The sequence below is a fragment of the Kogia breviceps genome, chromosome X (assembly GCF_026419965.1).
Source record: "Kogia breviceps isolate mKogBre1 chromosome X, mKogBre1 haplotype 1, whole genome shotgun sequence".
Taxonomy (NCBI): domain Eukaryota; kingdom Metazoa; phylum Chordata; class Mammalia; order Artiodactyla; family Physeteridae; genus Kogia; species Kogia breviceps.
Genome location: NC_081330.1, coordinates 44,347,033 through 44,374,857, shown reverse-complemented (window position 1 = coordinate 44,374,857; position 27,825 = coordinate 44,347,033). Strand labels below are relative to the sequence as shown.

Genomic DNA, 27,825 nt, shown 5'->3' with positions numbered 1-27,825 from the left:
AGGCCCATCCACCTCACCACAAATAACTCAATCTCGTTTCTTTTTATGGCTGAGTAATATTCCATTGTATATATGTGCCACATCTTCTTTATCTATTCATCTGTTGATGGGCTCTTAGGTTGCTTCCATGTCCTGGCTATTGTAAATAGAGCTGCAATGAACATTGTGGTACATGACTCTTTTTGAATTATGGTTTTCTCAGGGTATATGCCCAGTAGTGGGATTGCTGGGTCATATGGTAGCTCTATTTTTAGTTTTTTAAGGAACCCCTATACTGTTCTCCATAGTGGCTGTATCAATTTACATTCCCACCAACAGTGTAGGAGGGTTCCCTTTCCTCCACACCCTCTCCAGCATTTATTGTTTGTAGACTTTTTGATGATGGCCATTCTAACTGGTGTGAGATGATATCTCATCGTAGTTTTGATTTGCATTTCTCTAATGATTAATGATGTTGAGCATTCTTTCATGTGTTTGTTGGCAATCTGTATACCTTTTAGGACATATTCTTTTGCTTCTCTTGAGTAAATACCTAGAAATTTAAAGGCTGACTCACAGGTACGTGCACATTTAACTTAAGACACTACTAAACTGTCTTTCAAAGTGGTTGCACCATTGTACATTCCTACCAGCACTGTATGAGAATTCCAGTTGCTCTATATCCTCATCAAAAATTGGTATGGTCAGGGGATTGGATCAAGATGGCGGAGGAGTAGGAAGTACAGCTCACCTCCTCCCACAAATACATCAAAAATACATCTACATGTGGAACGATTCTCACAGAACATCTACTGAACACTGGCAGAAGACCTCAGACTTCCAAAAGGGCAAGAAAATCTCCATGTAATGGGGTAGGATAAAAGAAAAAAAAGAAAGAAAGGAATAGGGATGGGACCTGTGCCCCTGGGAAGGAGCTGCAAAAGAGGAAAGGTTTCCACACACTGGTAAGTCCCCTCACTGGTGGGGAGATCAAGCCAGGACAGATGGGGAGCTTCAGATACTCAGAGGAGAGTGCAACAACTGGTTTATGGAAGGCAAAGCGGAGAGAGACCTGCACAGAAGGTCAGTGCCACCATCTGGCACTCTCCAGCCTGAGACACTCAGCCACTGGGGCAGGTGGGGGCTGGGTGCTGAGCCTTGGGCTTCGGAGGTCATATCCAGGGAGAGGACTGGGGTTGGCTGCGTGGAGACAGCCTGAGGGGGCTAAGGTGTGGTGTGCCACAATCAAGGGAATACAGGAATAAGCATGGGCCTGCTCCGGAGAGGCAAGGCACCATTGTTGGGGGGTGAGCTAGGAGAGGGGTGAGCTCAGCATAGGATCTTCTTTCTCCGAGCACAAACTCTCAAGCAGCAAGGCACTGCCTATACAAGCTCCAGGGGTGGGCATGAACCACCACTGCCATCTCAGACCCCAGAGATGGGCACAGACTGCTGCCACCATCAAGGGTCCCAAGATTGAGTGCCAACCACTGCCCCCGCCTCCCCAGGAAGGTGTGCAGCCCACTGCCACCAAGGGTCCCATGACCAGGTGCCAGCCAGTGCCCCCACTTCCCTGGGAGTGTGCAAGACCCACCACTGCCAAGGGTCCTGTGACCAGTCACCAACCTCTGCCCCCCTACCCCTGCCATCTCCCCTGGAGCATGCACAGCCAACACACGCTGAGGAAAGAGATGGCAAGCAACCAAACCAAAAACAGCCCTCATGCCAAAAACATTTAAACCCAAACGACCTACGCAGGAACACTCCTGCATATAAATAGCCCTCCAAGACTACAGTAGATAACTGTTTCTCCTAAACTCACAGGGTAAGAGAAATACAAGCAAAATGAAGAAGCAGAGGAACCACTCCCAGTTAAAAGACCAAGAAAATTGTCCTGAAAGAACAAACAATGAAACAGACCACTTCAGTTTAATAGACATGGATTTCAAATAGGAGATAATGAAAATACTAAAGGAATTAAGGAAGGCTATTGACAGAAAGGCAGATTACTATAAAAAGGAATGAGAAACTATAAGAAGGAACCAAGAAAAATTAGAAAATTCATTTGCCGAGACAAAAGCTGAGCTAAAGGCAATGAACAGCAGAATGAATAATGCAGAAGAAAGAATAAGTGATCTGGAAGACAGAATAATGGAAATTACCCAATCAAAACAGCAGGCAGAAAGCCAAATGAAAAAAAAAAAGTGAAAGCAATATAAGAGACCTATGGGATAATATAAAACATGCCGATCTATGCATAATGGGGATTCCAGAAGGAGAAGAAAGAGAAAAGGGGATTGAAAATGTATTTGAAGGGGACTTCCCTGGTGGCACAGTGGTTAAGAATCCACCTGCCAATGCAGGGGACACAGGTTCGAGCCCTGGTCTGGGAAGATCCCACATGCCGTGGAGCACCTAAGCCCGTGCACCACAACTACTGAGCCTGCACGCCACAACTACTGAAGCCCACACACCTAGAGCCCATGCTCAACAACAAGAGAAGCCACCACAATGAGAATCCCATGCACCACAACGAAGAGTAGCCCTGCTCGCCGCAACAAGTGAAAGCCCGCATGCAGCAATGAAGACCCAATGCAGCCAAAAATAAATAAATAAATAAATATAAAAGAAAAAAGAAAGGAAATGTATTTGAAGAAATTATGGCTGAAAACTTCCCAAACCTAAGAACGAAACAGATATCCAGATATAAGAAGCACAGAGGGTCCCAAACAAGATGATCCCAAACAGGCCTACGCTAAGACATATTATAATAAAATGGAAAAAGTTAAAGAGAGGATTCTAAAGGCAGCAAGAGAAAAACAGAGTTAATTACAAGAGAACCCCCATAAGACTATCAGCTGATTTCTCTACAGAAATGCTGCAGGACAGAAGGGAGTGGCAAAATATATTCAAAGTCTTGAAAGAGAAAAATCTGCAACCTAGAATGCTCAACCCAGCAAGATTATCATTTAGAATGGGAGGAGAAATAAAGAATTTCTTAGACAAGCAAAAACCAAAAGAATACAGCAATACTAAAGCTATCCTAAAAGAAATATTGAAAGGTCATCTCTAAATTGAAAAGAAGCAAGAAGACGTAGGAAGGAGGAAATCACAATTGGAAAGTAAATCACTTAAATTAGCCAGTATACAGATCAAAAAGAGAAAAAAAAACCTATTTGTGAAAGTGATGATAAACACAAGGAACAGCAAAAGGATAAACACGAAGATGTAAAAGAGTACATCAAAATCATAAAGTGTGGGGAAGGAGAGTAAGAAAATGTAGATTCTTTTTTTTTTTAGAATGTGTTTGAGCCTATATATCTATCAGTCAAAAGCAAGCAGATATAGGTAGAGGTTAACATACTTGAAAAACAGGGCAACGACAAATCAAAAATATACAACAGATTCACAAAAAACAAAAAGAAGAGAACACAAGCATAAAATAAAAGGAAATTATCAAGCCACAAAAAGAAAAACAAAAAGAAAAAGAAAAGAACAAAAGAAGAAACATATAATCAACTGGAAAACAAGGTTTAAAATGGCAATAAATACATACGTATCAGTAATTACCTAACATATCAGACAAAACAGACTTTAAAACAAAGGCCATAAAGAAAGATAAAGAAGGACACTATATAATGGTGAAAGGATCAATACAAGAAGAGAATTTTACACTTATCAACATATATGCAACTAATACAGGAGAACCCAAACATATAAAACAAACACTAACAGACATTAATGGAGAAACTGATGGGAATATAATAGTAGGAAACTTTAACACCACACTCACATCAATGGGCAGATCTAGACAAAAAATCAGTAAGGCAAGAGAGATCCTAAATGATACAATAGAACAGTTAGACTTAATTGATATTTTCAAGATATTACATCTAAAAAAAGACAGAATACACATTCTTTTCAGCTGCACATGGAACACTGCCTAGGACTGACCACATAGTAGGGCACAAAACTAACCTCAACAAATTTAAAAGTACAGAAATTATTTCAAGAATCTTCTCTGACCACAATGGCATGAAAATAGAAAGAAACCACAGGAAAAGAAATGACAGAAAAATGATTACATGGAGACTAAACAACATGCTACTAAATAACCAATGGGTCAATGAGGAAATCAAAACGGAAATTTAAAAATACTTTGAGAAAACAACAAATGAAAACACAACCATACAAAATCTATGGGATGCAGCAAGAGCAGTTATTAGAGGGAAGTTCATAGCAATACAGGTCTTCCTAAAAAAACAAGAAAAATCTCAAATAAACAACCTAACACAACATCAAAAGGAATTCAAAAAAAAGAACAAACAAAACCTGAAGTTAGCAGAAGGAAGGAAGTAATAAAGATCAGGGAGGAAATAAACAAAATACAAATTTTAAAAGACAATAGAAAAAGTAAACAAAACCAAGAGATGGTTCTTTGAAAGGGTAAACAAAATTGACAAACCTCTGGCCAGGCTCACCAAGAAAAAAAGAGAGAGAACCCAAATAAACAAAATAACATATGAAAAAGGACAAACCTCAAGGGATACTGCAGAAATACAAGAAAAACCATAAGAGAATAATATGAACAATTTTCTGACAAAAATTTGACAACCTAGAAGAAACAGACAACTTTCTAGAAACATAAAGCCCACCAGACTGATCACTAGAAGTGAAACAGAAACTATAATTTTTAAAAACTCCCTACAGAGAACACATGGCATGCCTCAGGCTGTTGCAACGTCATGCTGTTCTCTGCTGCCACAGGCTTGCCCCGCATCTGTACCCCTCCCTACCCCTGGCCGGAGTGAGCCAGAGCCCCCTAATCAGCTGCTCCTTTAACCCCGTCCTGTCTGAGCGAACAGCAGATGCCCTCAGGTGACATGCAGAGGCGGGGCCAAATCCAAAGCTGAACCACAGGAGCTGTGCAAACAAAGAAGATAAAGGGAAATTCCTCCCAGCAGCCTCAGGAGCTGTGGATTAAATCTCCACAATCAACTTGATGTACCCTGCAAATCTGGAATACCTGAATAAACAATGAATCATCCCAAAATTGAGGTGGTGGACTTTGGGAGCAAATGTAGACTTGGGGTTTGCTTTCTGCATCTAATTTGTTTCTGGTTTTATGTTGATCGTAGTTTGTATTTAGAGTTTATTATCACTGGTAGATTTGTTTATTGAATTCATTGCTCTCTTCCTTCTTTTATATATATATATAGATAGATATTCTTTTTTCCTTTTTCTCTTTTTGTGAGTGTGCATGTGTATGCTTCCTTGTGTGAGTCTGTCTGTATAGCTTTGCTTTTACCATTTGTCCTAGGGTTCTGTCCATTTCTTTTTTTTTTTAGTATAGTTTTTAGTGGTTCTTATCATTGATGGATTTGTTTTCTGGTTTCATTGCTCTCTTCTTTCTTTTTTCTTTTTTTTACTACATTTTAGTGTTTCATAATATTTTTATTTTAATAACTTTATTTTATCTTATTATTATTTTTTCTTTCTATCTTTCTTTTTTTCTCCCTTTTCTTCTGAGCCGTGTGGCTCAGGGTCTTGGTGCTCCAGCCAGGTGTCTGACCTGTGCCTCTGAGGTAGGAGAGCCAAGCTCAGGACACTGGCCCACCAGAGACCTCCTGGGTCCATGTAATATCAAATGGCAAAAGTTCTCCCAGAGATCTCCACCTCAACACTAAGACACAGCTGCACTCAACGGCCAGCAAAGCTTTCATTGCTGGACAGCCTATGCCAAACAACACGCAAGACAGGAACACAACCCCACACATTAGCACAGAGGCTGCCTAAAATCATTATAAGGTCAAAGACACCCCAAAACACACCATCGTATGTGCTCCTGTGTACCAGAAAGACAAGAGGCAGTCTCATCCACCAGATCACAGGCACCACTCCCCTCCACCAGGAACCCTATACACCCCACTGAACCAACCTTACTCACTGGGAGCAGACACCAAAAGCAACAGGAACTACAAACCTGCAGCCTGCGAATAGGAGACCCCAAACACAGTAAGTTAAGCAAAATGAGAAGACAGAGAAACACATAGCAGATGAAGGAGCAAGATAAAAACCCACCAGAACAAACAAAGACTCACAAGAATTAAAGACCAAACAATGATGAACAGCATAATAAATGAAATTTAAAATTCGCTAGAAGGAATCAATAGCAGAATAACTGAGGCAGAAGAATGGATAAGTGACCTGGAAGATAAAATTGTGGAAATAACTACTGCAGAGCACAATAAAGAAAAAAGAATGAAAAGAATTGAGGACACGCTCACAGACCTCTGGGACAACATTAAACACACCAACATTAGAATTATAGGTGTCCCAGAAGAAGAAGAGAAAAGAAAGGGACTGGGAAAATATCTGAAGAGATTATAGTTGAAAACATCCCTAATACGGGAAAGGAAATAGTCAATCAAGTCCAGGAAGTGCAGAGAGTCCCATACAGGAAAATCCAAGAAACACGCCAAGACACATATTAACTAAACTATCAAAAATTAAATACAAAGAAAATATTAAAGCAGCAAGGGAAAAACAACAAATAACATACAAGGGAATCCCCATAAGGTTAACAGCTGACCTTTCACCAGAAAATCTGCAAGCCAGAAGGGAATAGCAGGACATATTTAAAGTGATGAAAGAGAAAAACCTACAACCAACATTACTCTACCCAGCAAGGATCTCACTCAGATTCAATGGAGAAATTAAAACCTTTAGAGACAAGCAAAAGGTAAGAGAATTCAGCACCGCCAAACCGGCTTTACAACAAATGCTAAAGGAACTTCTTTAGGGAGGAAACACAAGAGAAGTAAAAGACCTACAATAACAAACCCAAAATAATTAAGAAAATGGTAATAGGAACATACATATCTACAACTACCTTAAATGTAAATGGATTAAATGCTCCAACCAAAAGACACAGACTGGCTGAATGGATACAAAAACAAGACCCATATACATGTTGTCTACAAAAGACCCACTTCAGACCTAGGGACACATACAGACTGAAAGTGAGTGGATGGAAAAAGATATTCCATGCAAATGGAAATCAAAAGAAGGCTGGAGTAGCAATTCTCATATCAGACAAAATAGATTTTAAAATAAAGACTATTACAAGAGACAAAGAAGGACACACTACATAATGATCAAGGGATCAATCCAAGAGGAAGATATATAACAATTGTAAATATTTATGCACCCAACATAGGAGCACCTCAATACATAAGGCAAATACTAACAGCCATAAAAGGGGAAATCAACAGTAACACAATCATAGTAGGGGGCTTTAACACCCCACTTTCACCAATGGACAGATCATCCAAAATGAAAATAGATAAGGAAATACAAGCTTTAAATGATGCATTAAACAAGATGGACTTAATTGATATTTATAGGACATTCTATCCAAAAAGCAACAGAATACACTTTCTTCTCAAGTGCTCATGGAACATTCTCTAGGATAGATCATATCCTGGGTCACAAATCAAGCCTTGGTAAATTTAAGAAAATTGAAATCATATCAAATATCTTTTCCGACCACAATGCTATGAGACTAGATATCAATTACAGGAAACAACCTGTAATATACACAAACACAAGGAGTCTAAACCATACACTACTAAATAATCAAGAGGTCACTGAAGAAATCAAAGAGGAAATGAAATAATACCTAGAAACAAATGACAATGAAAATATGACAACCCTAAACCTACGTGATGCAGCAAAAGCAGTTGTAAGAGAGAAGTTTATAGCAATACAATCCTACTTCAAGAAACAATAAAGAACTCAAATAAACAACCTAAACTTACACCTAAAGCAATTAGAGAGAGAAGAACAAAAAAACCCTCAAAGTTAGGCCATTAGCCAGACTCATTAAGAAAAACAGGGATAAGACTCAAATCAACAGAGTTAGAAATGAAAAAGGAGACATAACAACTGACACTGCAGAAATGCGAAGGATCATGAGAGATTACTACAAGCGACTCTATGGCAATAAAATGGACAACCTGAAAGAAATGGACACATTCTTGGAAAAGCACAACCTTCTGAGACTGAACCAGGAAGAAATGGAAAATGTAAACAGAAAAATCACAGGTAGTGAAATTGATACTGTGATTAAAAATCTTCCAATAAACAAAAGCCCAGGGCCAGATGGCTTCACAGGAGACTTTTATCAAACATTTAGAGAAGAGCTAACACCTGTCCTTCTCAAACTCTTCCAAAATATACCAGAGGGAGGAACACTCCCAAACTCATTCTACAAGGCCACCATCACCTGATACCAAAACCAGACAAAGATGTCACAAAGAAAGAAAACTACAGGCCAATATCACTGATGAACATAGATTCAAAAATCCTCAACAAAATCCTAGCAAACAGAATCCAACAGCACATTAAAAGGATCATATACCATGATCAAGTGGGGTTTATTCCAGGAATGCAAAGATTCTTCAATATATGCAAATCAATCTATGTGATAAACCACATTAACAAACTGAAGGAGAAAAACCATATTATCATATCAATAGATGCAGAAAAAGCTTTCAACAAAATTCAACACCCACTTATGATAAAAACCCTCCCGAAAGAAGGCATAGAGGGAACTCACCTCAGCATAATAAAGGCTATATATGACAAACCCACAGCCAACATCGTTCTCAATGGTGAAAAACTGAAACCATTTCCTCTAAGATCAGGAAGAAGACAAGGTTGTCCACTCTCACCACTATTATTCAACATAGTTTTGGAAGTTTTAGCCACAGTAATCAGAGAAGAAAAAGAATGAAAAGGAATCCAAATCAGAAAAGAAGAAGTAAAGCTGTCACTGTTTGCAGATGACATGATAGTGTACATAGAATCCTAAAGATGCTACCAGAAAACTACTAGAGCTGATCAATGAATTTGGTAAAGTAGCAGGATATAAAATTAATGCACAGAAATCTTTTGCATTCCTATACACTAATGATAAATAATCTGAAAGAGAAATTAAGGAAACACTCCCATTTACCACTGCAAGAAAAATAATAAAATGCCTAAGCATAAACCTACCTAAGGAGACAAAAGATCTATATGCAGAAAACTATTAAGACATGGATGAAAGAAATTAAAGATGACACGAACAGATGGGGTGATATACCATGTTCTTGGACTGGAAGAATCAACATTGTGAAAATGAGTATACTACCCAAACCAATCTACAGATTCAATGCAATCCCTATAAAACTACCAATGGCAATTTTCACAGAAATAGAACAAGAGTTTTCACAATTTGTATGGAAACACAAAAAACCCCGAATAGCCAAAGCAATCTTGAGAAAGGAAAATGGAGCTGGAGGAATCAGGCTCCCTGACTTCAGACTATACTACAAAGCTACAGTAATCAAGACAGTATGGTAATGGCACAAAAACAGAAATATAGATCAATGGAACAGGATAGAAAGCCAAGAGATAAACCCACACACATATGGTCACCTTATCTTTGATAAAGGAGGCAGGAATATACAATGGAGAAAAGACAGCCTCTTGAATAAATAGTGCTGGGAAAACTGGACAGCTACAAATAAAAGAATGAAATTAGAACACTCCCTAACACCATACATAAAAATAAACTCAAAATCAATTAAAGACCTAAATATAAGGCCAGACACTATCAAACTCTTAGAGGAAAACATAGGCAGAACACTCTATGACATAAATCACAGCAAGATCCTTTTTGACCCATCTCCTAGAGAAAAACAAAACTAAACAAATGGGACCTATAGAAACTTTTGCACAGCAAAGGAAACCATAAGCAAGAAGAAAAGACAACCCTCAGAATGGGTGAAAATATTTGCAAATGAAGCAACTGACAAAGGATTAATCTCCAAAATTTACAAGCGGCTCATGTAACTCAATATCAAAAAAACAAACAACCCAATCCAAAAATAGGCAGAAGACCTAAACAGACATTTCTCCAAAGAAGATATACAGATTGCCAACATACATATGAAAGAATGCAAAACATCACTAATCATTAGAAAAATGCAAATCAAAACTACAATGAGGTATTACCTCACACCAGTCAGAATGGCCATCATCAAACAATCTACAAACAATAAATGCTGGAGAGGGTGTGGAGAAAAGGGAACTCTCTTGCACTGCTGGTAGGAATGTAAATTGATACAGCCACTACGGAGAAGAGTAATGGAGGTTCTTTAAAAAACTAAAAATAGAAGTACCATATGACCCAGCAATCCCACTACTTGGCATATACCCCAAGAAAACCATAATTCAAAAAGAGTCATGTATCACAATGTTCACTGCAATTCTATTTACAATAGCCAGGACATGGAAGCAACCTAAGTGTCCATCAACGGATGAATGGATAAAGAAAATGTGGCACATATGTACAATGGAATATTACTCAGCCATAAAAAGAAACGAAATTGAGTTATTTGTAGTGAGGTGGATGGACCTAGAGTCTGCTATACAGAGTGAAGTAAGTCAGAAAGAGAAAAACAAATACCGTATGCTAACATGTATATATGGAATCTTAAAAAAAATGGTTCTGAAGAACCTAGGGGCAGGACAGGAATAAAGACGCAGATGTAGGGAATGGACTTGAGGACACAGGTAGTGGGAAGAGTAAGCTGGGACGAAGTGACAGAGTGGCATGGACATATATACACTACCAAATGTAAAACTGGTAACTAGTGGGAAGCAGCTGCATAGCACAGGGAGATCAGCTCGGTTCTTTGTGACCACCGAGTGGGGTGGGATATGGAGGGTGGGAGGGAGATGCAAGAGGGAGGAGATATGGGGATATATGTATATGTATAGCTGATTCACTTTCTTATAAAGCAGAAACTAACACACCATTGTAAAGCAATTATACTCCAATAAAGATGTTAAAAAAAAACTCCCTACAAACAAAAGTCCAGAACCAGATGGCTTCACAAGTGAATTCTAGCAAACACACAAAGAACTTATACTGATCCTTCTCAAACTCTTCCAAAAGATTGAAGAGGAGGGATCACTCCCAAAAACATTCTGTGACGCCACCATCACCCTGATACCAAAACCAGATAAAGATACCATGAAAAAAAGAAAATTATAGGCCAATATCTTTAATGAATATAGATGCAAAACTTCTCAACAAAATATTAGCAAACCGAATCCAACAACACATTTAAAAAGACCATACACCACAACCAGTGGGATTCATCCCAAGTTCACAAGGATGGTTCAACATACACAAAACAATCAATGTAATACACCAAATAAACAAAAGATAAGTAAAAAAAACATGATCCTCTCAGTAGATGCAGAAAAAGCCAAAATTCAACATCCATTGATGATAAAAACTCTTACCAAAATGGATATAGAGGGAACATAGCTCAACATAATAAAAGCCCTTTATGACAAACCCACAGCCATTGTAATACTCAATGGTGAAAAGCTGAAAGCCTTCATGCTCAACTCTGGAACAAGACAAGTATGCCCACTCTCACCTCCTCTATTCAACATAGTATTGGAAGTCCTAGCCACAGACAAGAAAAAGAGATAAAAAGTATCCATATTGGAAGGGAAGAGGAAAAATTGTCACTATATGCAGATGACATGATAATACACATAGAAAACCCTAAGGACTCCACACAAAAACTATTAGATCTAATAAATGAGTTCAGCAAAGTAGCAGGATACAAGGTTGACACCCAGAATTGACTGCATCTTTACACTGACAATGAAATATTAGAAAGAGAATGTTAAAAAAAATACCTTCTAGAATTGCAGCAAAAAAAAAAAAACTACCTACGAACAAATCTGACTAAGGAGATGAAAGACTTATATGCTGAGAACTATAAAACATTAATAAAGGAAATTAAAGACGATTCAAAGAAATAGAAAGATACCCCTCTTGGATTGGAAGCTTTAATGCGATCCCTATCAAATTACTCATGACATTTTTCACAGAACTAGAACAAATAATCCAAAAATTTACATGGAACCATAAAAGACCCAGAACTGCCAGAGTAATTCTGAGGGGAAAAAAACACCTGTCTGCAGGTGACATAACTCTCACAGACTTCAGAAAATACTACAAAGCTACAGTAATCAAAACAGTGCAGTATTGGTACAAAAAGAGACATATGGATCAATGGAACAGAATAGACAGCCAAGAAATAAACCTACACATGTACAGTCAATCTTTGACAAAGGAGGCAAGAATCTAAAATAGTAAAAAGACAGTCTCTTTAGCAAGTGGTGCTGGGAAAGTTGGACAGCTGCATATAAATCAATGAAGTTAGAACACACCTTCACACCATGCACAAAAATAAACTCAAAATGCCTTAAAGACTTAAATATAAGACATGACACCATAAAACTAGAAGAGAACCTAAGCAAAACATTCTCAGACATAAACTGTAGTAATATTTTCTTAGGTCAGTTTCCCAAGGCAATAGACATAAAAACAAAAATAAACAAATGGGACCTTATCAAACTTACACGCGTTTGCACAGCAAATGAAACCATAAACAAAACGAAAAGACAACCTACAGAATGGGGAAAATATTTGCAAATGATGCAACCGGCGAGGGCTTAATATACAAACAGCTCATACAACTCAAAAACAAAAAAAACAAACAACCCAATTGAAAAATGGGCAGAAGACTTTAAGAGACATTTCTCCAAAAAAGACATGCAGATGGTCAACAGGCACATGAAAAGATGCTCAACATCACTAATTAGAGAAATGTAAATCAAAACTATAATGAGGTACCACCTCACACTGGCCATCATCAAAAAGTCTACAAGTAACAAATGCTGGAGAGGGTGTGGAGAAAAGGGAATCCTCCTACACTGTTAGTGGGAATGTAAATTGGTGCAGCCACTCTCCTACACTGTTGGTGGGAATGTAAATTGGTGCAGCCACTATGCAAAACAGTATGGAGGTTCCTCAGAAAACTACAAGTAGAGTTACCATATGATCTAGCAATCCCACTCCTGGGCATATACCCAGACAAAACTATAATTCAAAAAGATACATGTGGGCTTCCCTGGTGGCACAGTGGTTGAGAGTCCTCCTGCCGAAGCAGGGGACACGGGTTCGTGCCCCGGTCTGGGAAGATCCCACATGCCGCGGAGTGGCTAGGCCCGTGAGCCATGGCTGCTGAGCCTGTGCATCCAGAGCCTGTGCTCCGCAATGGGAGAGGCCACAACAGTGAGAGGCCCGTGTACCACACAAAAAAAAGATACATGCAACCCTGTGTTCAAAGCAGCACTATTCACAATAACCAAGACATAGAAACAACCTAAATGTCCATCGACAGATGAATGGATAAAGAAGATATGGTACACACATACAATGGAATACTACTCAGCCATGAAAAAGAATGAAATAATGCCATTTGCCACAACACAGACACAACTAGAGATTACCATACTAAGTGAAGTCAGAAAGAGAAAGATAAATACCATATGATATCACTTATATGTGGAATCTAAACTATGGTACAAATGAACCTAGCTACAAAACAGAAATACTCACAGACATAGAGAACAGACTTGTGGTTGCCAAGGGGGATAGGAGGAGGGAGAGGGATGGACAGGGAGTTTGGGGTTAGTAGATGCAAACTATTTCTTTAGAATGGATAACAACAAAGTCCTACCGTATAGCACAGGGAACTATATCCAATCTCCTGGGATAATTCATTACAGAAAAAAATATTTGAAAAGAATGTATATATGTGCATAACTGAGTCACTTTGCTGTACAGCAGAAATTAGCACAAGATTGTAAATTGCCTATACTTTAATAAAAAATTTAAATTAAAAACCTGGTATAGTCAGTCTTTATAATCTTAGCCATTCTAGTGGGTACACAGTAGCATCGTATAATGATTTTAATTTGCATTTCCCTAATGACTAATGATGTTGAGCATCTTATCATGTGTTTATTTGACATCTGTATATTGTCTTTGGTAAAAGGTTCAAATCTTTTGCCCATTCTCCATATTATCTGTATTCTTGAGTTTTTAAAATTCTGTCTCATTTTTTTTCACTTAACATGTATACAGTACGATGCTTTTGTAAAAAGAAATTAAAACTTGAAAAATCCAAGCCATATTTGTACATTTAGACAGTCTGGTAGTCCATATATCAAAATTATTAATGACTGGTAACAAGACCTGTCTGGGGCAGAGGAAGTGAGGTTACTGGGGACTCATTTGATTTATTTCTATATTGCTTTTCATCAATCATATAAAACATGATAAAGTCATTTCTCTTTGGCCAAGAGAAAGTTAGGGGAAAAAAACACAAATAAAAAGTTAAAAATTCACCAGCAGTAGCCAAATGAGGAAAGTAATAAAGCCTCAAGTCATAAAGTTGAAAAAGTCATGGCTCAGAAAACAGAAGAAAGATCTAGCTCAGCAAAACTCCTTCCAATGTGGAGATGTACAGATTAAGTGAGCAGATAGTCCTGGGGTAAGACAAGGAAAACAAAAATCCTCAAGATTTTCAGCCCCAGGTATCACTGGGAGACCCCAACAGAGGCAGACAAGCCTGCTGGGGGATGTCATCTCTCAGGGTCACTGGTATGAGCTAGAGGATGCATCCAGAGCTAGACTGAGTGAGCCCAGACATTTAAGAGAATTTCAGCAGACTGAAACCCAGGATCCCCAAGTTGTATTTTGCCCCTCCCCTCAGGTTACAGAAAAGAAGTATATAGAAAGCAATTTCTTTTTTTCCCAAGTACTGTATTTTATTTACTTTTTTTTTTTTTACTTTTTTTTTTTTTTGCGGGCCTCTCACTGTTGTGGCCTCTCCCATTGCGGAGCACAGGCTCCGGATGCCCAGGCTCAGCGGCCGTGGCTCACGGGCCCAGCCACTCAGCAGCATGTGGGATCTTCCCGGACCAGGGCACGAACCCGTGTCCCCTGCATCGGCAGGCGGATTCTCAACCACTGCGCCACCAGGGAAGCCCTTATTTACTTTTTATTGAAGTACAGTTGATTTACAATGTTTCAGGTGTACAGCAAAGTGATTCAGTTATATGCATCTATCTATCTATCTATCTATCTATCTATCTATCTATCTATCTATATATATATATATATTCTTTTCAGATTTTTTTCCCTTATGGGTTATTACAAGATATTGAATATAGTTCCCTGTGCTATACAGTAGGTCCTTGTTGTTAATCTGTTTTATATATAGTAGTGTATGTCTGCTAATCCCAAATTCCCAGTTTATCCCTCTCTACCCCTTTCCCCTTTGGCAACCATAAATTTGTTTTCTATGTCTGTGAGTCTATTTCTGTTTTGTAAATAAGTTTATTTGTATCACATTCTAGATTCCACATATAAGTGATATCATACGGTATTTGTCTTTCTCTGTCTGACTTACTTCACTTAGTATGATAATCTCTAAGTCCATCCATGTTGCTCCAAATGGCATTCTTTCTTTCTTTTTATGGCTGAGTAGTATTCCATTGTATATATGTACCACATCTTCTTTGTTCATTCATCTGTTGATGGACACTTAAATTGCTTCCATATCTTGGCTATTGTGAATAGTGCTGCTATGAACCTTGGGGTGCATGTATCTTTTCGAATTAGAGTTTTTGTTTTTTCCATATATATGCCCAGGAGTGGGATTGTTGGATCTTATGGCAACTCCATTTTTAGTTTTTTAAGGAACCTCCATACTATTTTGCATAGTGGCTGCACCAATTTAAATTCCCACCAACAGCGTAGGAGGGTTCTCTTTGATCCACACCCTCTCTAGCATTTATCATTTGTAGACATTTTGATGATGGCCATTCTGACCAGTGTGAGGTGGTACCATATTATCATTTTAATTTGTTTTTATCTTTTCATGTGCCTGTTGGCCATCTGTATGTCTTCTTTGGAGAAATGTCTATTTAAAAAGTCTTCTGCCCATTTTTTGTTTGGGTTGTTTGGTTTTTTGATATTGAGCTGTATGAGCTGTTTGTTTAGTTTGGAAATTAATCCCTTGTCAGTCACATCATTTGCAAATATTTTCTCCCATTTTGTAGGTTGTCTTTTCATTTTGTTTATGATTTCCTTTGCTGTGCAAAAGCTTTCAAGTTTAACTAGGTCCCATCTGTTTACTTTTGCTTTTGTTTCCATTACTCTAGGAGACAGGTCCAAAAAAATATTGCTGCGATTTATATCAAAGAGTGTCCTGCCTATGTTTTCCTCTAGGAGTTTTATAGTATCTGGTCTTATAGTTAGGTCTTTAATCCACTTTGAGTTTATTTTTGTATATGGTGTTAGAGAATGTTCTAATTTCACTCTTTTACATGTTAACTGTTGAGTTTTCCCCACACCACTGACTGAAGAGACTGTCTTTTCTCTCTTGTATATTCTTGCCTCTTTTGTCATAGATTAATTGACCATAAGTGTGTGGGTTTATTTCTGGGCTTTCTATCCTGTTCCATTGATCTATGTGTCTGTTTTTGTGCTGGTACCATACTATTTTGATTACTGTAGCTGTGTAGTATAGTCTGAAGTCAGGGCACTTGATTCTTCCAGCTCCAATCATCTTTCTCAAGATTGTTTTGGCTACTCAGGGTCTTTTTTGTTTCCATACAAATTTTAAAATTTCTTGTTCCAGTTCTATGAAAAATACTGTTGGTAATTTGATAGGGACTGCATTAGATCTGTAGATTGCCTTGGGTAGCATGGTCATTTTAACAATATCGATTCTTCCAATTGAAGAACACGGTATGTTTGTGTGGTCTTTAATTTCTTTCATCATCATCTTATAGTTTTTGGAGTACAGGTCTTTTGTAGAAAGTAACTTCTATCCTTAAACTAAAGTATAATTGAGTGTGGAGAACAGATAAATTGTGTCAAGTTGAGATGAAAAGCCTGTCAAGAAGAATTCACACACTATATCAGAGCAAACAAAAAATACACACAGAACCTCCCATGTTAAACATGAGTAGAATGATAAGAAGTGGTCTAGAAGATACATAAATATGACATGGGGTGGGGAGAAACAGAAAGAACTTGCATGATGAACAAAGAACCCATTGTGGAGAAGAATATAACCATAGGAAAATAAGTAGTTTTTTTGTGAATGCTTTAGACTTACACAGGAACTTAATAAGAATATAGATTTGATAAGGCAAAAGAGCTCAATACAAGATGATGAAACAATAAAATTAGAGAAAAAGGAAAACTGAGAGCAAAGAATAAATTAAAACCTAAACAAGATCATTCATTCAAATCAGTAAATTAGATACAGCAAAAAGGAAGGAGGGAGGGAAGAAGGGAGGAAATGGAAAAAAGAAAATGGCTGAAAATCAAAGTAATAGCACAGAAGAAAGGGTTGGGTTATTATGATTAATTGCTTTCACCTTTCTCTTTTTCTTTTGCATTTGATAGTAAAAGGACAGAAATGGAAGATGAAGAAATCCAATGTACCTGAAGTGGAGAACTTAACTAGTGAAATAGAAAGAGTTCACAGGATACAATGCAGAAAAATTTTCCATCAATGAAGAAAGAATTCATCAAGGGTACACTGTGTATTAGGGAAAAATTTAACAGAATGATCACCATTGAGATCTATCCTTGTTAAGTTACTAAACTTCAAGAAAAATAAAAAGAAATTTTCAGGCATATTCAGACACACACATGTGTGTGTGCATGTATGTGCACACGCACACACACACACCACACACACACACACAATGTGTGTTACCTACAAGGGAGAAAAACAAAAGGTTAGCTAGCCTAAGACTTCTTCAGTTACATTCAGTGGCAGAAGACAATGGAGTAATGTCTATAATATTCTAAGGGAAAGAAAGTGTAACCCAAGAATATAATATCCAGCCAAGACATCATTCAAATTCATAAAGGGACTAGGCAGACATTCTTAACATGAAAGAGTGAAATGAATATAGCACCCACAACCTCTTCTTGAAGGAACTTCTCAATGATAAAATCCTGACAATCAAGAAATAAGTCAAAGTAAAGGATTCAGAAATATAGATAAACCATGGGCCAAAGCCTGGTTGTAAGTATAAGATCCTTTTAAACATGAACTAAAACTAAACAAACAGATAAAACAAGCAGATGGTTTATGATTGCATAACAGAATGTAAATGTTGTAAGCCCTGACAAAGTAAAAATAATTTGATGAATAAAAAGTGGGAGTAGGGGAAAGTGTTAGGAGGAAGTGTTAGGAAGCTAATCTCCTCCTTCTTCATAGTAGAGTCCACTGATAATGTTTAATATTGAAAAAGGGAGATTTACAAAATGACTAAATGATCACTTGACCCAGCAACTCCACTCCTAGGTATCTTTCTAAGAGAAATGGAAACATATGTCCACACAAAAACTCAATACAAATGTTCATAATAGCATTAGTCCAAAAAGTGGAAACAATCCAAATGTCATTCAACAGATGAATGGATAAACAAATGGGGGTATATATATATAATGGAATATTATTTGGCAATAAAAAGAAATGAAGTACTGATACATGCTTCAACATGGATGAACCCTGAAAACATTATGTTCAGTGAGACAAGACAGTCACAAAGGACCACATATTGTATGATTCCATTTAAATAAAATGTACAAAATAGGCAAATATATAGAAATTAAAGGTAGATCAGTGACTGTTTAGGGATGGGAAAGATATGGAGGTTGGGGAGTCACTGATAGCTAAAGGGTACACGGTTTCTTTTTAAGGTGACAAAAAGTTATAAAATCAATTGAGGTTATGGTTGCACTATTCTGTGTATATACTAAAACCCATTGCATTGTACACTATTAATAGGTGAATTATATGGTGTATGAATTATAGCTTGATAAGGCTGTTACCAAAAAGACACTACAAAAAAATGACTAACTGCTCAATGGTTTTCATAATATTTTTTCTTAAGCTTAAATGGATATTAATGACTAATATCTTATATGGTAAAGAAACATTCGTCTGAAGATTAGCAATTCCTGTATTTTATTTCAGTGTTTTATTCTGTCAAATTCAAGTAAAATTAAACAAAGCTTTTAATTTAATATATTATGACCCAATATTATAAAGGTTTTTCAGTCTATCCATCCACCCATCCCTCTATCTATATATATGCACAAAAGATATCTGAAATAATTTTCACATAATATGAATACTGGGGTAGTAAGAATTTGGGTGATTTGTTGATTTCTTTATTGTTTTCTATACTGGTTAAATGTTTAATAATGAGTATGTGTTATCTGTATTTGTCTTCAAATTATTCTTATAAAGCACAAAGTAAATATACCAGAATGTTAATGTTTATATGTGGGTTGCAGGATTAGGAAGGTTTTTTTTCTTCCTTCTTTATTCTTTTCTGTACTTTCCAAATTTGCCTACAATGAGCACCTATTATTTTACAAATAGAAGTACAAAAATAAAAGAATTAAAGAAATGTGTAGCAGTTCTTTAAATGATTGCTTGGTTCTTACCTGGGTTCCTTCTGTTGCTCCTGAATGATCTTTCTTCCTGGCCAGATATTGCCCATCTGTGACTGATGAAGGAGGGACTGTCCCACTGTCTCTCTTTTATTCACTTCAAGACAAACAAAAGCATGGCAGAGGGGTGGTGATGGGTGGGGAAGGGAAACACAGCACGCTTGCAGAAAGGATGGCAACACAATCTTCATGTTGCCTACAAACAGGCTGAGCTCATGGAGTGAAGACACCACCAATAAGAATACAATAAGATTCCACAGCAGAGGGTCTATTACCCACAGCAGAGGGTCAAGCACCTCGAGGAACCGTTTCCCGACAGGTCCGGTACCTGCAGGTTTGCGGCGCAGGGACATCCTGATTATCTCACTGCCAGTGCGGTAAGCAAAGCGATTCACTTTCTGGTCATAAAACCAGTCTCCAGTTGCCTTCTTCAGCTCTCTGCAAAGTAATAAAAGAAAATGACATATGGATAAAAAAAATGGCCCTTGACATTCAACCAACAAAGGATAAGGGGAGAAATTCTAACCACAACTGGGGCCTCATTTCTTCTCTCTACTCAGCCGTAAGTTAACACTCACATTTCCTTGGCGCACACCTTGCATCTCCAAGTACCATTGCTTTCCTGGATGCGGCAGTCCCGACACACCAGGTGATTACAACCCCGACAAGTGTTGGTCTTGGGAGTCAAACGGCCCAGGCTCTCCTGGCACCGGGCACAGGTCCGATCACTATAGTGTTGGCTGCCCCTTTTGGCCCCTTTCCTTTTTATCTCCAGTAACTCATTCTTCAGTCGCCTGCCAAGACCAAAAAGAGAAACACAACTGATTTGAAATCTGCATAAGCTGGCTGGAGAGGGGTTGAGGGGTAGAGACAGTAAGACTATTTGGTTCTGTGAAAGCAACAACCTCAGAGCTCAACCTGACCCACTGAGGAGTTGTAAACCTCATACACAAGTTCCTCTGAAAGTCAGATGAGAAGTATAAAGAAAAGTCCAGGTATCATTGGTTAAAGGTCTGGGATCCCATGATTTTTCTGGGACTCTTACCTAATCCTTTTCTCATCTGCTTTTCGGAGCTCCTCATCCCGTTGGAGAACGCTGAGGATCAAATCCCTTTCCACCTCAGACAGAAAAGAGAGGTCAAGTATCTCCGACATGACTTATTCTAGTTTTTCCTTCTACTCTTCTTTCTTCAAAGCTACCAGGCCAGGAGAGCTACCCCAGAGTTGCCTGAAATAAGATAAGAACGAATTTTGCACAGGTAATTTACTCCAGAAGAGGCCCACAGCCCTAGAGCCTTTCGGTGGGCTACCTCCCCCTTGAGCCAGGCTAGAGATAACATAGAAGTATGTGACCAATTTACCATTCCTATTCCCAGGTGAATCCTACCCTGAAAATGAAGAGGCTTTGATTTTTCAAGAAACATTTATTCATGACTCTGCCAAAGGGTTGGGTCTTTCAACATAAGCCTGGAAAGAGCACAGAACAGCTGAGTCAAATTCCCCCTCCACCAAAGTGTATCCTCAATCATCCAATTTTCAATTTTTTTTAATGTTCTCAAGTAACAAGTCTGTTAAGCCAAATAATCAGACAGCTGGTCTCTGTAGTGGAGAAAACCACACAGGGACCTCTGCCAGTTGAAACCCATTTCCCCTTTCCTGACCAACATCCATGTTCCCAGGATTCAGTCAGCTTTCTGCTACACTTCAAAACTGCTGTCACCTACTCTATCTCCCAAAGTCCTTATTGCTAACACTACCTCAAGAATATGTTCACCTATTTCATGCACATTTGTTGAGAACCCAATCACAGGTATTGGGCAAAGTGCTGGGGATACAGAGATGAGTAAGGCACAGTTCTTGTCTTTAAGAAGGTCACAGAGTAGTAGGGGGAGACAGATACACACACAGTACAATGTACTAAGTGCTATTAAAGGGATAAAAAATTGTTATGGGAACTTACAGAAGGGAGTAACTAGTTCTATCTTGCCTAGAGAGGAAAGAGAGAGAACTATACATGTGGAAGGTTTTACAGAGCAGGTGGATTTTACCTTATAGAACAGAGTATATGTTTGTTGGTTGGGGAGAATGGTAGGAAATACAGGTTGAAACCAGATTATGTAGCTCTCGAATACTCTTAAAAATTAAGAATTTTAAAACTGATGACATAGACAATAGAAATCCATCGAGCATCTTTGTTGTTGCTTTGTTTTTGATATTGGGAAATCACATACTCAAATTTGTTTTACAAAGATCGCTCCAGCTATAGCATGGAAGACTAATTCAAAAGACAAATTGAAGTACAGTTAGTAACACATTGTAAAATATGCATACTCCTTAGGCAAGCAATACCACATCTAAGAACCTACCTAATAGAAATATTCACATAAATGTGTATGCATGGTATACATACAAGAAAGTTACTGCAATATTATTTGTAAGAGCAAAAACAAGTTCTTTAACAGAGAAATCATTAAACAAAACAATACTTCCATATGATGGCATACTATGTATCTATTTTAAAAATGTGTTAGATCTGTATGAAAATATGTTCCTGAGTGGGAAAAAAGTCATTTCAGGACTGCACTTGAATGATCTCTTTGGTAAAGTACTTATCTATACATTTGTATATGCAAAGAAAAAGGTCTAGAACAAAACCCATTATTATTGGTTTCTCTTGAGAAGCAGAGCTGCAAGGGGGCAACTTTTACTTTTTACTTTACATAGTTCTGATTTTTTTTACAAACATGTCTTACTTTTAAATTTCAAAAAAGAAAACAATTCAAAGGAGACAGAGGGATTATTATAATAATCCAGACAAAAAGACAACCTAGGTTTACTTAACTATGCTTCTAACCAACTAGGCAAAATCACTGTATTTCTGTCATCCTCTGGTTTCTCATCTACGAAATGACCTACCTCTCAAACTTGTCAAGAAAATTAAATAATGTGTGTTAAAGGTCCCATCACGATGTTTGGAACACACGTTTGGAGTACACGTACTCGCTGAATCTGCTGCAGGGCAGGCTTAAACCAGAACAGGAAGACAAAAGAACACAGAATAGGTTTGAGAAGTAGAACTGACAGAATGGAGTGACTGATTGAGTGGAGAGGATGAAGAAGGTGAAGGCAAAGATGCCTACTGTGTATGTCAAGGTTAAACAACTGACTAGTAACAGTTCTGACAGTGATAAGGGCTGTAAGAGAAGAAACAGGTGTGGAAATAAGGCAAGAAGTTTCATTTCAGTCATATTGAGTTTGTGCTGCATACTGGATATCCAGATAATTAGGTTCTGGAAGTAATTGGAGGCATAAAGCTGTACCCTCAGGAAGAGAGACTGCATCTGAAAATATAGATTTGGTTGTCATAAGAGTCAAACATCCCAGGATAGACAAAGCAAGTGAAAGGAAATGAGAATCATACTTACCTTCTCTGCTCTCCCTTGAAACTACACAACAGCGCTTTTCACTTTTTTAAACTAATTACTGACAACACAACAGAGTATAAACAACACAGCAAAGCAACACAGGTTCCAGATATCTCAATATTTTCTTGACTTCACTATTTCTTGGTCTTTATTGAACTATACGATGCTAAGCCTCTTTCATAGGCCCTTTCTTAAGTAGTCTTGGGGAAATAGTCTTAATTCTTATCCCCAAGGAGAATATATACTCTCCATGAGAACAAAGACTTTTTCAATATTCTTCTGTGTAACTGGCCCAGCACCTAACACTGCATTTGGCACATTGTGTTGCATATGCCACCACTACTGTTGATCATCATCACTGTTATCATCACCCCAACAGTTACATTTATTGAGAATTTATTACATGCCAGGCAACAAGTACTTTACATATATCAACTAATTTAATCCTCACAACAACCCCAAGAATGAGTACTGTTATTATCCACATTTTATAGATGAGGACTCAGGAGAGGTTAGGTTAACTTGCCCAAGAATAAACAGAAAGTAATTGCAGTTGCTGGGATTCAAGCCCAGGCAATCAGATTCTAGAGCTAGTGCTCTACTGGCTCTGTCCAGGCAGGATCATGGCCAAAGCAATTATAAAATATTGAACAGAGCAATCAAAAGCACTGCGGAAATGAATTCCCATATGTGTGATTATGGCTGAAGAACTGGCAAAAAATCAGCGGCTCCTAGATAAAATAGGTATCACCAATTGCCTGGCAATTAAAGACCAAGAATGGCACAGGCATACTGGAAATGAGAGCAAAACCAGATTTATTAGAAAATTGATGTCTGTGGAGAGGCAGCAGAGTTCTGTGATGAGACAAGCACATTGGCACAATAATGAGACCAAGTAATAGTAAAAGCCAAGGAAGTAACGGTGTCATTGAGGAAACAAAGACAGCACCATAACAAAATGGAACTGCTAATACTGTACATCTTCCCTTTATTTTTCACTCATGGACTTGCCCAACCAGAATTGCCCCCCTCTGAAATCTTAAATTCAAGAATCCCTACTTTTCAATTACAGCTTACTCCCACTACACCTGTTCTTCAACCTCATTAAGACCACAGTCTCTTGAGCCCACCCTCCATTTTCTCTTGGTCTACTTGCCTCCTGTTGATCTATCTTCCTTCCCTACCCATCCTGGACTCCAGATGGCTCAACATTTGAACCACTCTCACCAATATCTTCCATATCCATGCACCTTCATCTCTCTGCAGCAACTGTCCATCAAAATACCAAACCTGTACCAATGCTACAGTAGTCTGCCTTGTCTGCTCCTATACCCAGGTCCTACATAATTCCTGGTCTACAATCTCAGCTGGACCCTCACTGTCCCCCATAAGTCTCTTTACATGCCTTTAGTTCAGTTCCCTTACCTAGTCCTTTCAGGTTCTATTTTAAGTCCTCATTCATTTCACACCCCCACTTCCCTTTCCCCTAGTTCCCATAAGACATCCTTGTTTCACCCTTGTAAAAAAAAAAAAAAAAAGCCTTTTTAGAATCCATCAGCCATGACCTCCATCAGCTCCCTGCCTCCTCTCCCCCATCACTTGCCAATGTGACTCCTTTTAGAAAAGCCACATCCCACCCCCCACCCCACCTTAGACCATAGGTTGCTATTTCCAATGTTAACCCTGTTACTAGCCAGCTCACTTGAGATGCGATCTTGCAGAGTCAGTAGGGGGGAAAATAAAACAGAATACAAAAAAAATTTTAAAGGCAAGGAGAAAAAGCATAGAAAAACTGAAACAGATAGAAAGCAAAACATAAGGTGGTAAAAACAAGCTCCAATATATCAACAAACAAAAAAATATATGAGTAAAACTCATCCTTTAAAATACAGAGGTTAACAGACTATATAAAATTTTAAAATCCAGGTATGTGCCATTTCATGAGGGACACATCTAAAACATAAAGATCAGGAAGGACCGAAAGTAAAAAAGATGGAAAAAATATACCAGATAAATGTAAACCTAAATAAAGGTGAGGTAGTTATATTAATATCTAAAAAATAAAACTTCAAAATAATAAAAGCATTATAAAAGATAAGACCACTACATAGAGTAAAAAAACCTAGTATGTTTTATTAATAGGCACTAATAAAACACCTCCAAATATATAAAGGAAGATTATGTACAACTAGAGAGACAAATTGAAAAATGGACCATCAAAATGGGAGATCATATTAAATAAGCTACAAGGATACAACACAGGGAATATAGCTAATATTTTACAATAACTGTAAATGTAACCTTTAATAATTGTGAATCATTATAGTGTACACCTGTAACTTACATAATATTGTACATTAACTATATTTCAATTAAAAAAGGAAAAAAATGATGTAATCTATGTAGATTATCTAGCACTATACCAATAATTGTAGTCAACAAATAAAATAGTCTAGAATTTGTTTAAAAAAGGGGGGGAGATTAACATACTTCTTTCAGTTATTAATAGTACAAGCAGATAAAAATGACTAAATATATAGACAAGTTGAACAAAATAAGCTTGATTTAATGGCCATATGTAGAATTCTATATCCAATTGGAAATCATATTCTTTTCTAGTACATATGGAACATTTACCAACCCCCCCCACCACCAAATGACCATGTACTAGGTTATAATGCAAGTCTCAGTAAATTTCAAAGAAACCATTCTCATACAGACCATGGTCTCTGACCTGAAGGAAATTAAATATGAAATCAATAACAAAAGATAATTTTTAATACTAATACTTTTGGAAATTTAAAGATACTTTCTAATAACTCATATGCCAAAGAAGAAATCATAACTTCATAATTGTACTAAATCTATCATTAACATCTTAAAGAAGAAACCTGCTGCCTGCCTCACCACCACCACCACCATGCCCATACCATATGGTAGAATGTTTTCTAGAAATTCAAAAAGGAAAACATGGGATAGAAACACTGCTTTTATATGCAATGAGCTAAGTGATATATTTTTATGGTAAATGGCACATCACGTTTTGAAAAATGCAACTCAGAAAAATAATAGGGGCACAAATAAGAAAACCAGACAGATTTGTGGTTAGAAAACCTGTCACTTTTCATATTCTCCCAATTGACGGATACAGCACTAGGATTTAATGGCAAAACCAAAGCCCAAGAAAACTTGTTAAGGCCCTTCACTGAAATTCAGTCAGAGGTATACAGTCAAAAGGGTAAGGATTATCTACTTAGAAGACCACAGCTCAGATAACATGAATGTCCGAACCCAAGCTCTGATGGACAATTTGTTCCATGTTAGTCATGGGGTGTCAAGACTCGAATGAAATGTCTTAATATAGCATCCTTGTGGGGCCTCATGCCCACAAGAAGATATTTTAGAAAAGATGGTTTGTTGAGTTAGAAAATTACATATATTTATTGCTCAGGATAATATTTTAATGCAAATACTTACAAAGGCAAGAGAACTGAAAAATCTACCATCAGAATGGGAGATTAATATACCTCTGTCAACTACTGATAGCACAAGCAGATAAAAACTTAGTATATATACAGACAACTTGAACAACACAATATTCTTGATATAATTGTAGAACATATGAACATATGTAGAATTATTTATCCAAATGGATATATCCATTTTATACCCTAATCTTGTAGATTAAGAGATAATAATAATTAACAAATGAACATTAACACTAACACAGCTAGTTTTCAAGAAGGGGTGAGGGGAGCTCTCTCAAATTATCTTAAATTCTGAAGACCAGTTCAACAGAGCAGCGATATTTGTTAGTTATATGACCTTGGGCAAGGGCCTAAAATATAAAAAAGATTATCAAAGATATAGAAGTCCTTGTAAGAACAGTACTTGACTTTAAAATCATTGTGGTGTCCACAAAATGGAAACTGGCGTGAATTAGAAAAACATCAAATAATGTCCCTGCACTGGGCAGCAAATAAATCATATTTTTCCATGTTTAATTTGCTGGGTACACTGGTACCCCTCCCTCTCCCAAACATGCAATGTGCATATAAATGTGAAGATGGTAATACTTATGCTCAAACTAGAAACTTCCACCAGATGTGGACTTCTTGAAGGGAGGAAGTGTATCTGGACTTCATACCCCCAACAGCTTACTTGGCATAGTGTCTGATACACAATATGAGTTCAATAAATGCTTACTGAATGTCTTCACCCAGAAATCTATTTGTATTTATGTGTTTAAACTTAAACTCACAGAAACTGAAGAGTGGTACTAGAGCTGAGAGCAAAGTGTTTTTATTTTCCTGAGGCAGACTGGTGTCATGGTTAAAAGCATGGCCTCTGGACTCAGACTGCCTGAATTTGAATCCCAGCTTCATCAATTACTAGCTGAGTGACCTTGGGCAAGTGACTAAACCTCTCAGTGCTTCAATGTCCTCATTTGTAAAAGGAAGATAATAACTATACCTACCATCTTGGGCTTGTTATAAAGATTCAATGAGTTTTTAAAATATGTAGTGTTTAAAGTAATGTAAACACAGAGAGTGCACTCTAAGTTTTAGCTATTTTTATTTTTGTCAGTTTTTATATGTGCATTTGTGTTTTAAGATATGACTGGGTCTTACAAAGTGACGTTTATTTTCTATTAAAGAATACAGATGAAGTGTGAGGTAAACTGCATCTAGACATCATTTAAAGTTTCAGGCATTTTTTTAAAGTGAGAAACTATGCTGACAACTTTAGAGATGATGGTGAATTCCAGAAAAACTGACCCATGCTCAAGGGCAAAAAGGCTGAATTGGTATTAAATTATTCCTCTAAACCCACAAGTAATAATTATGTGCTGGTTTTGCACATAAATTCTATTCCATTATCAGTCATGTCCCACTTAAGTGATATGACAAAAGCATTTTGCTGTTTGGACCAAGGGCAATGGAC

General features: G+C 37.5%; 1 protein-coding gene across 8 annotated transcripts in view; it reads right to left on the bottom strand.

Moving 5' to 3' along the window:
- SYTL4 (synaptotagmin like 4) overlaps positions 1-27,825 on the bottom strand; it is a 169,523-nt gene that overhangs the window by 22,653 nt on the left and 119,045 nt on the right. For all 8 annotated transcript variants that reach the window (XR_010838691.1, XR_010838692.1, XM_067023651.1 and 5 more), the window contains 4 exons: positions 20,502-20,684; positions 20,035-20,250; positions 19,785-19,894; positions 19,451-19,553 (listed from right to left, as the gene is read on the bottom strand). Coding sequence is in view for 6 of the 8 variants with exons in the window: in XM_067023651.1 (XP_066879752.1) it covers positions 19,451-19,553; positions 19,785-19,894; positions 20,035-20,250; positions 20,502-20,611 (539 nt within the window). In the remaining 2 variants the exon portion in view is untranslated. The remainder of the gene's footprint in view (positions 1-19,450; positions 19,554-19,784; positions 19,895-20,034; positions 20,251-20,501; positions 20,685-27,825) is intronic.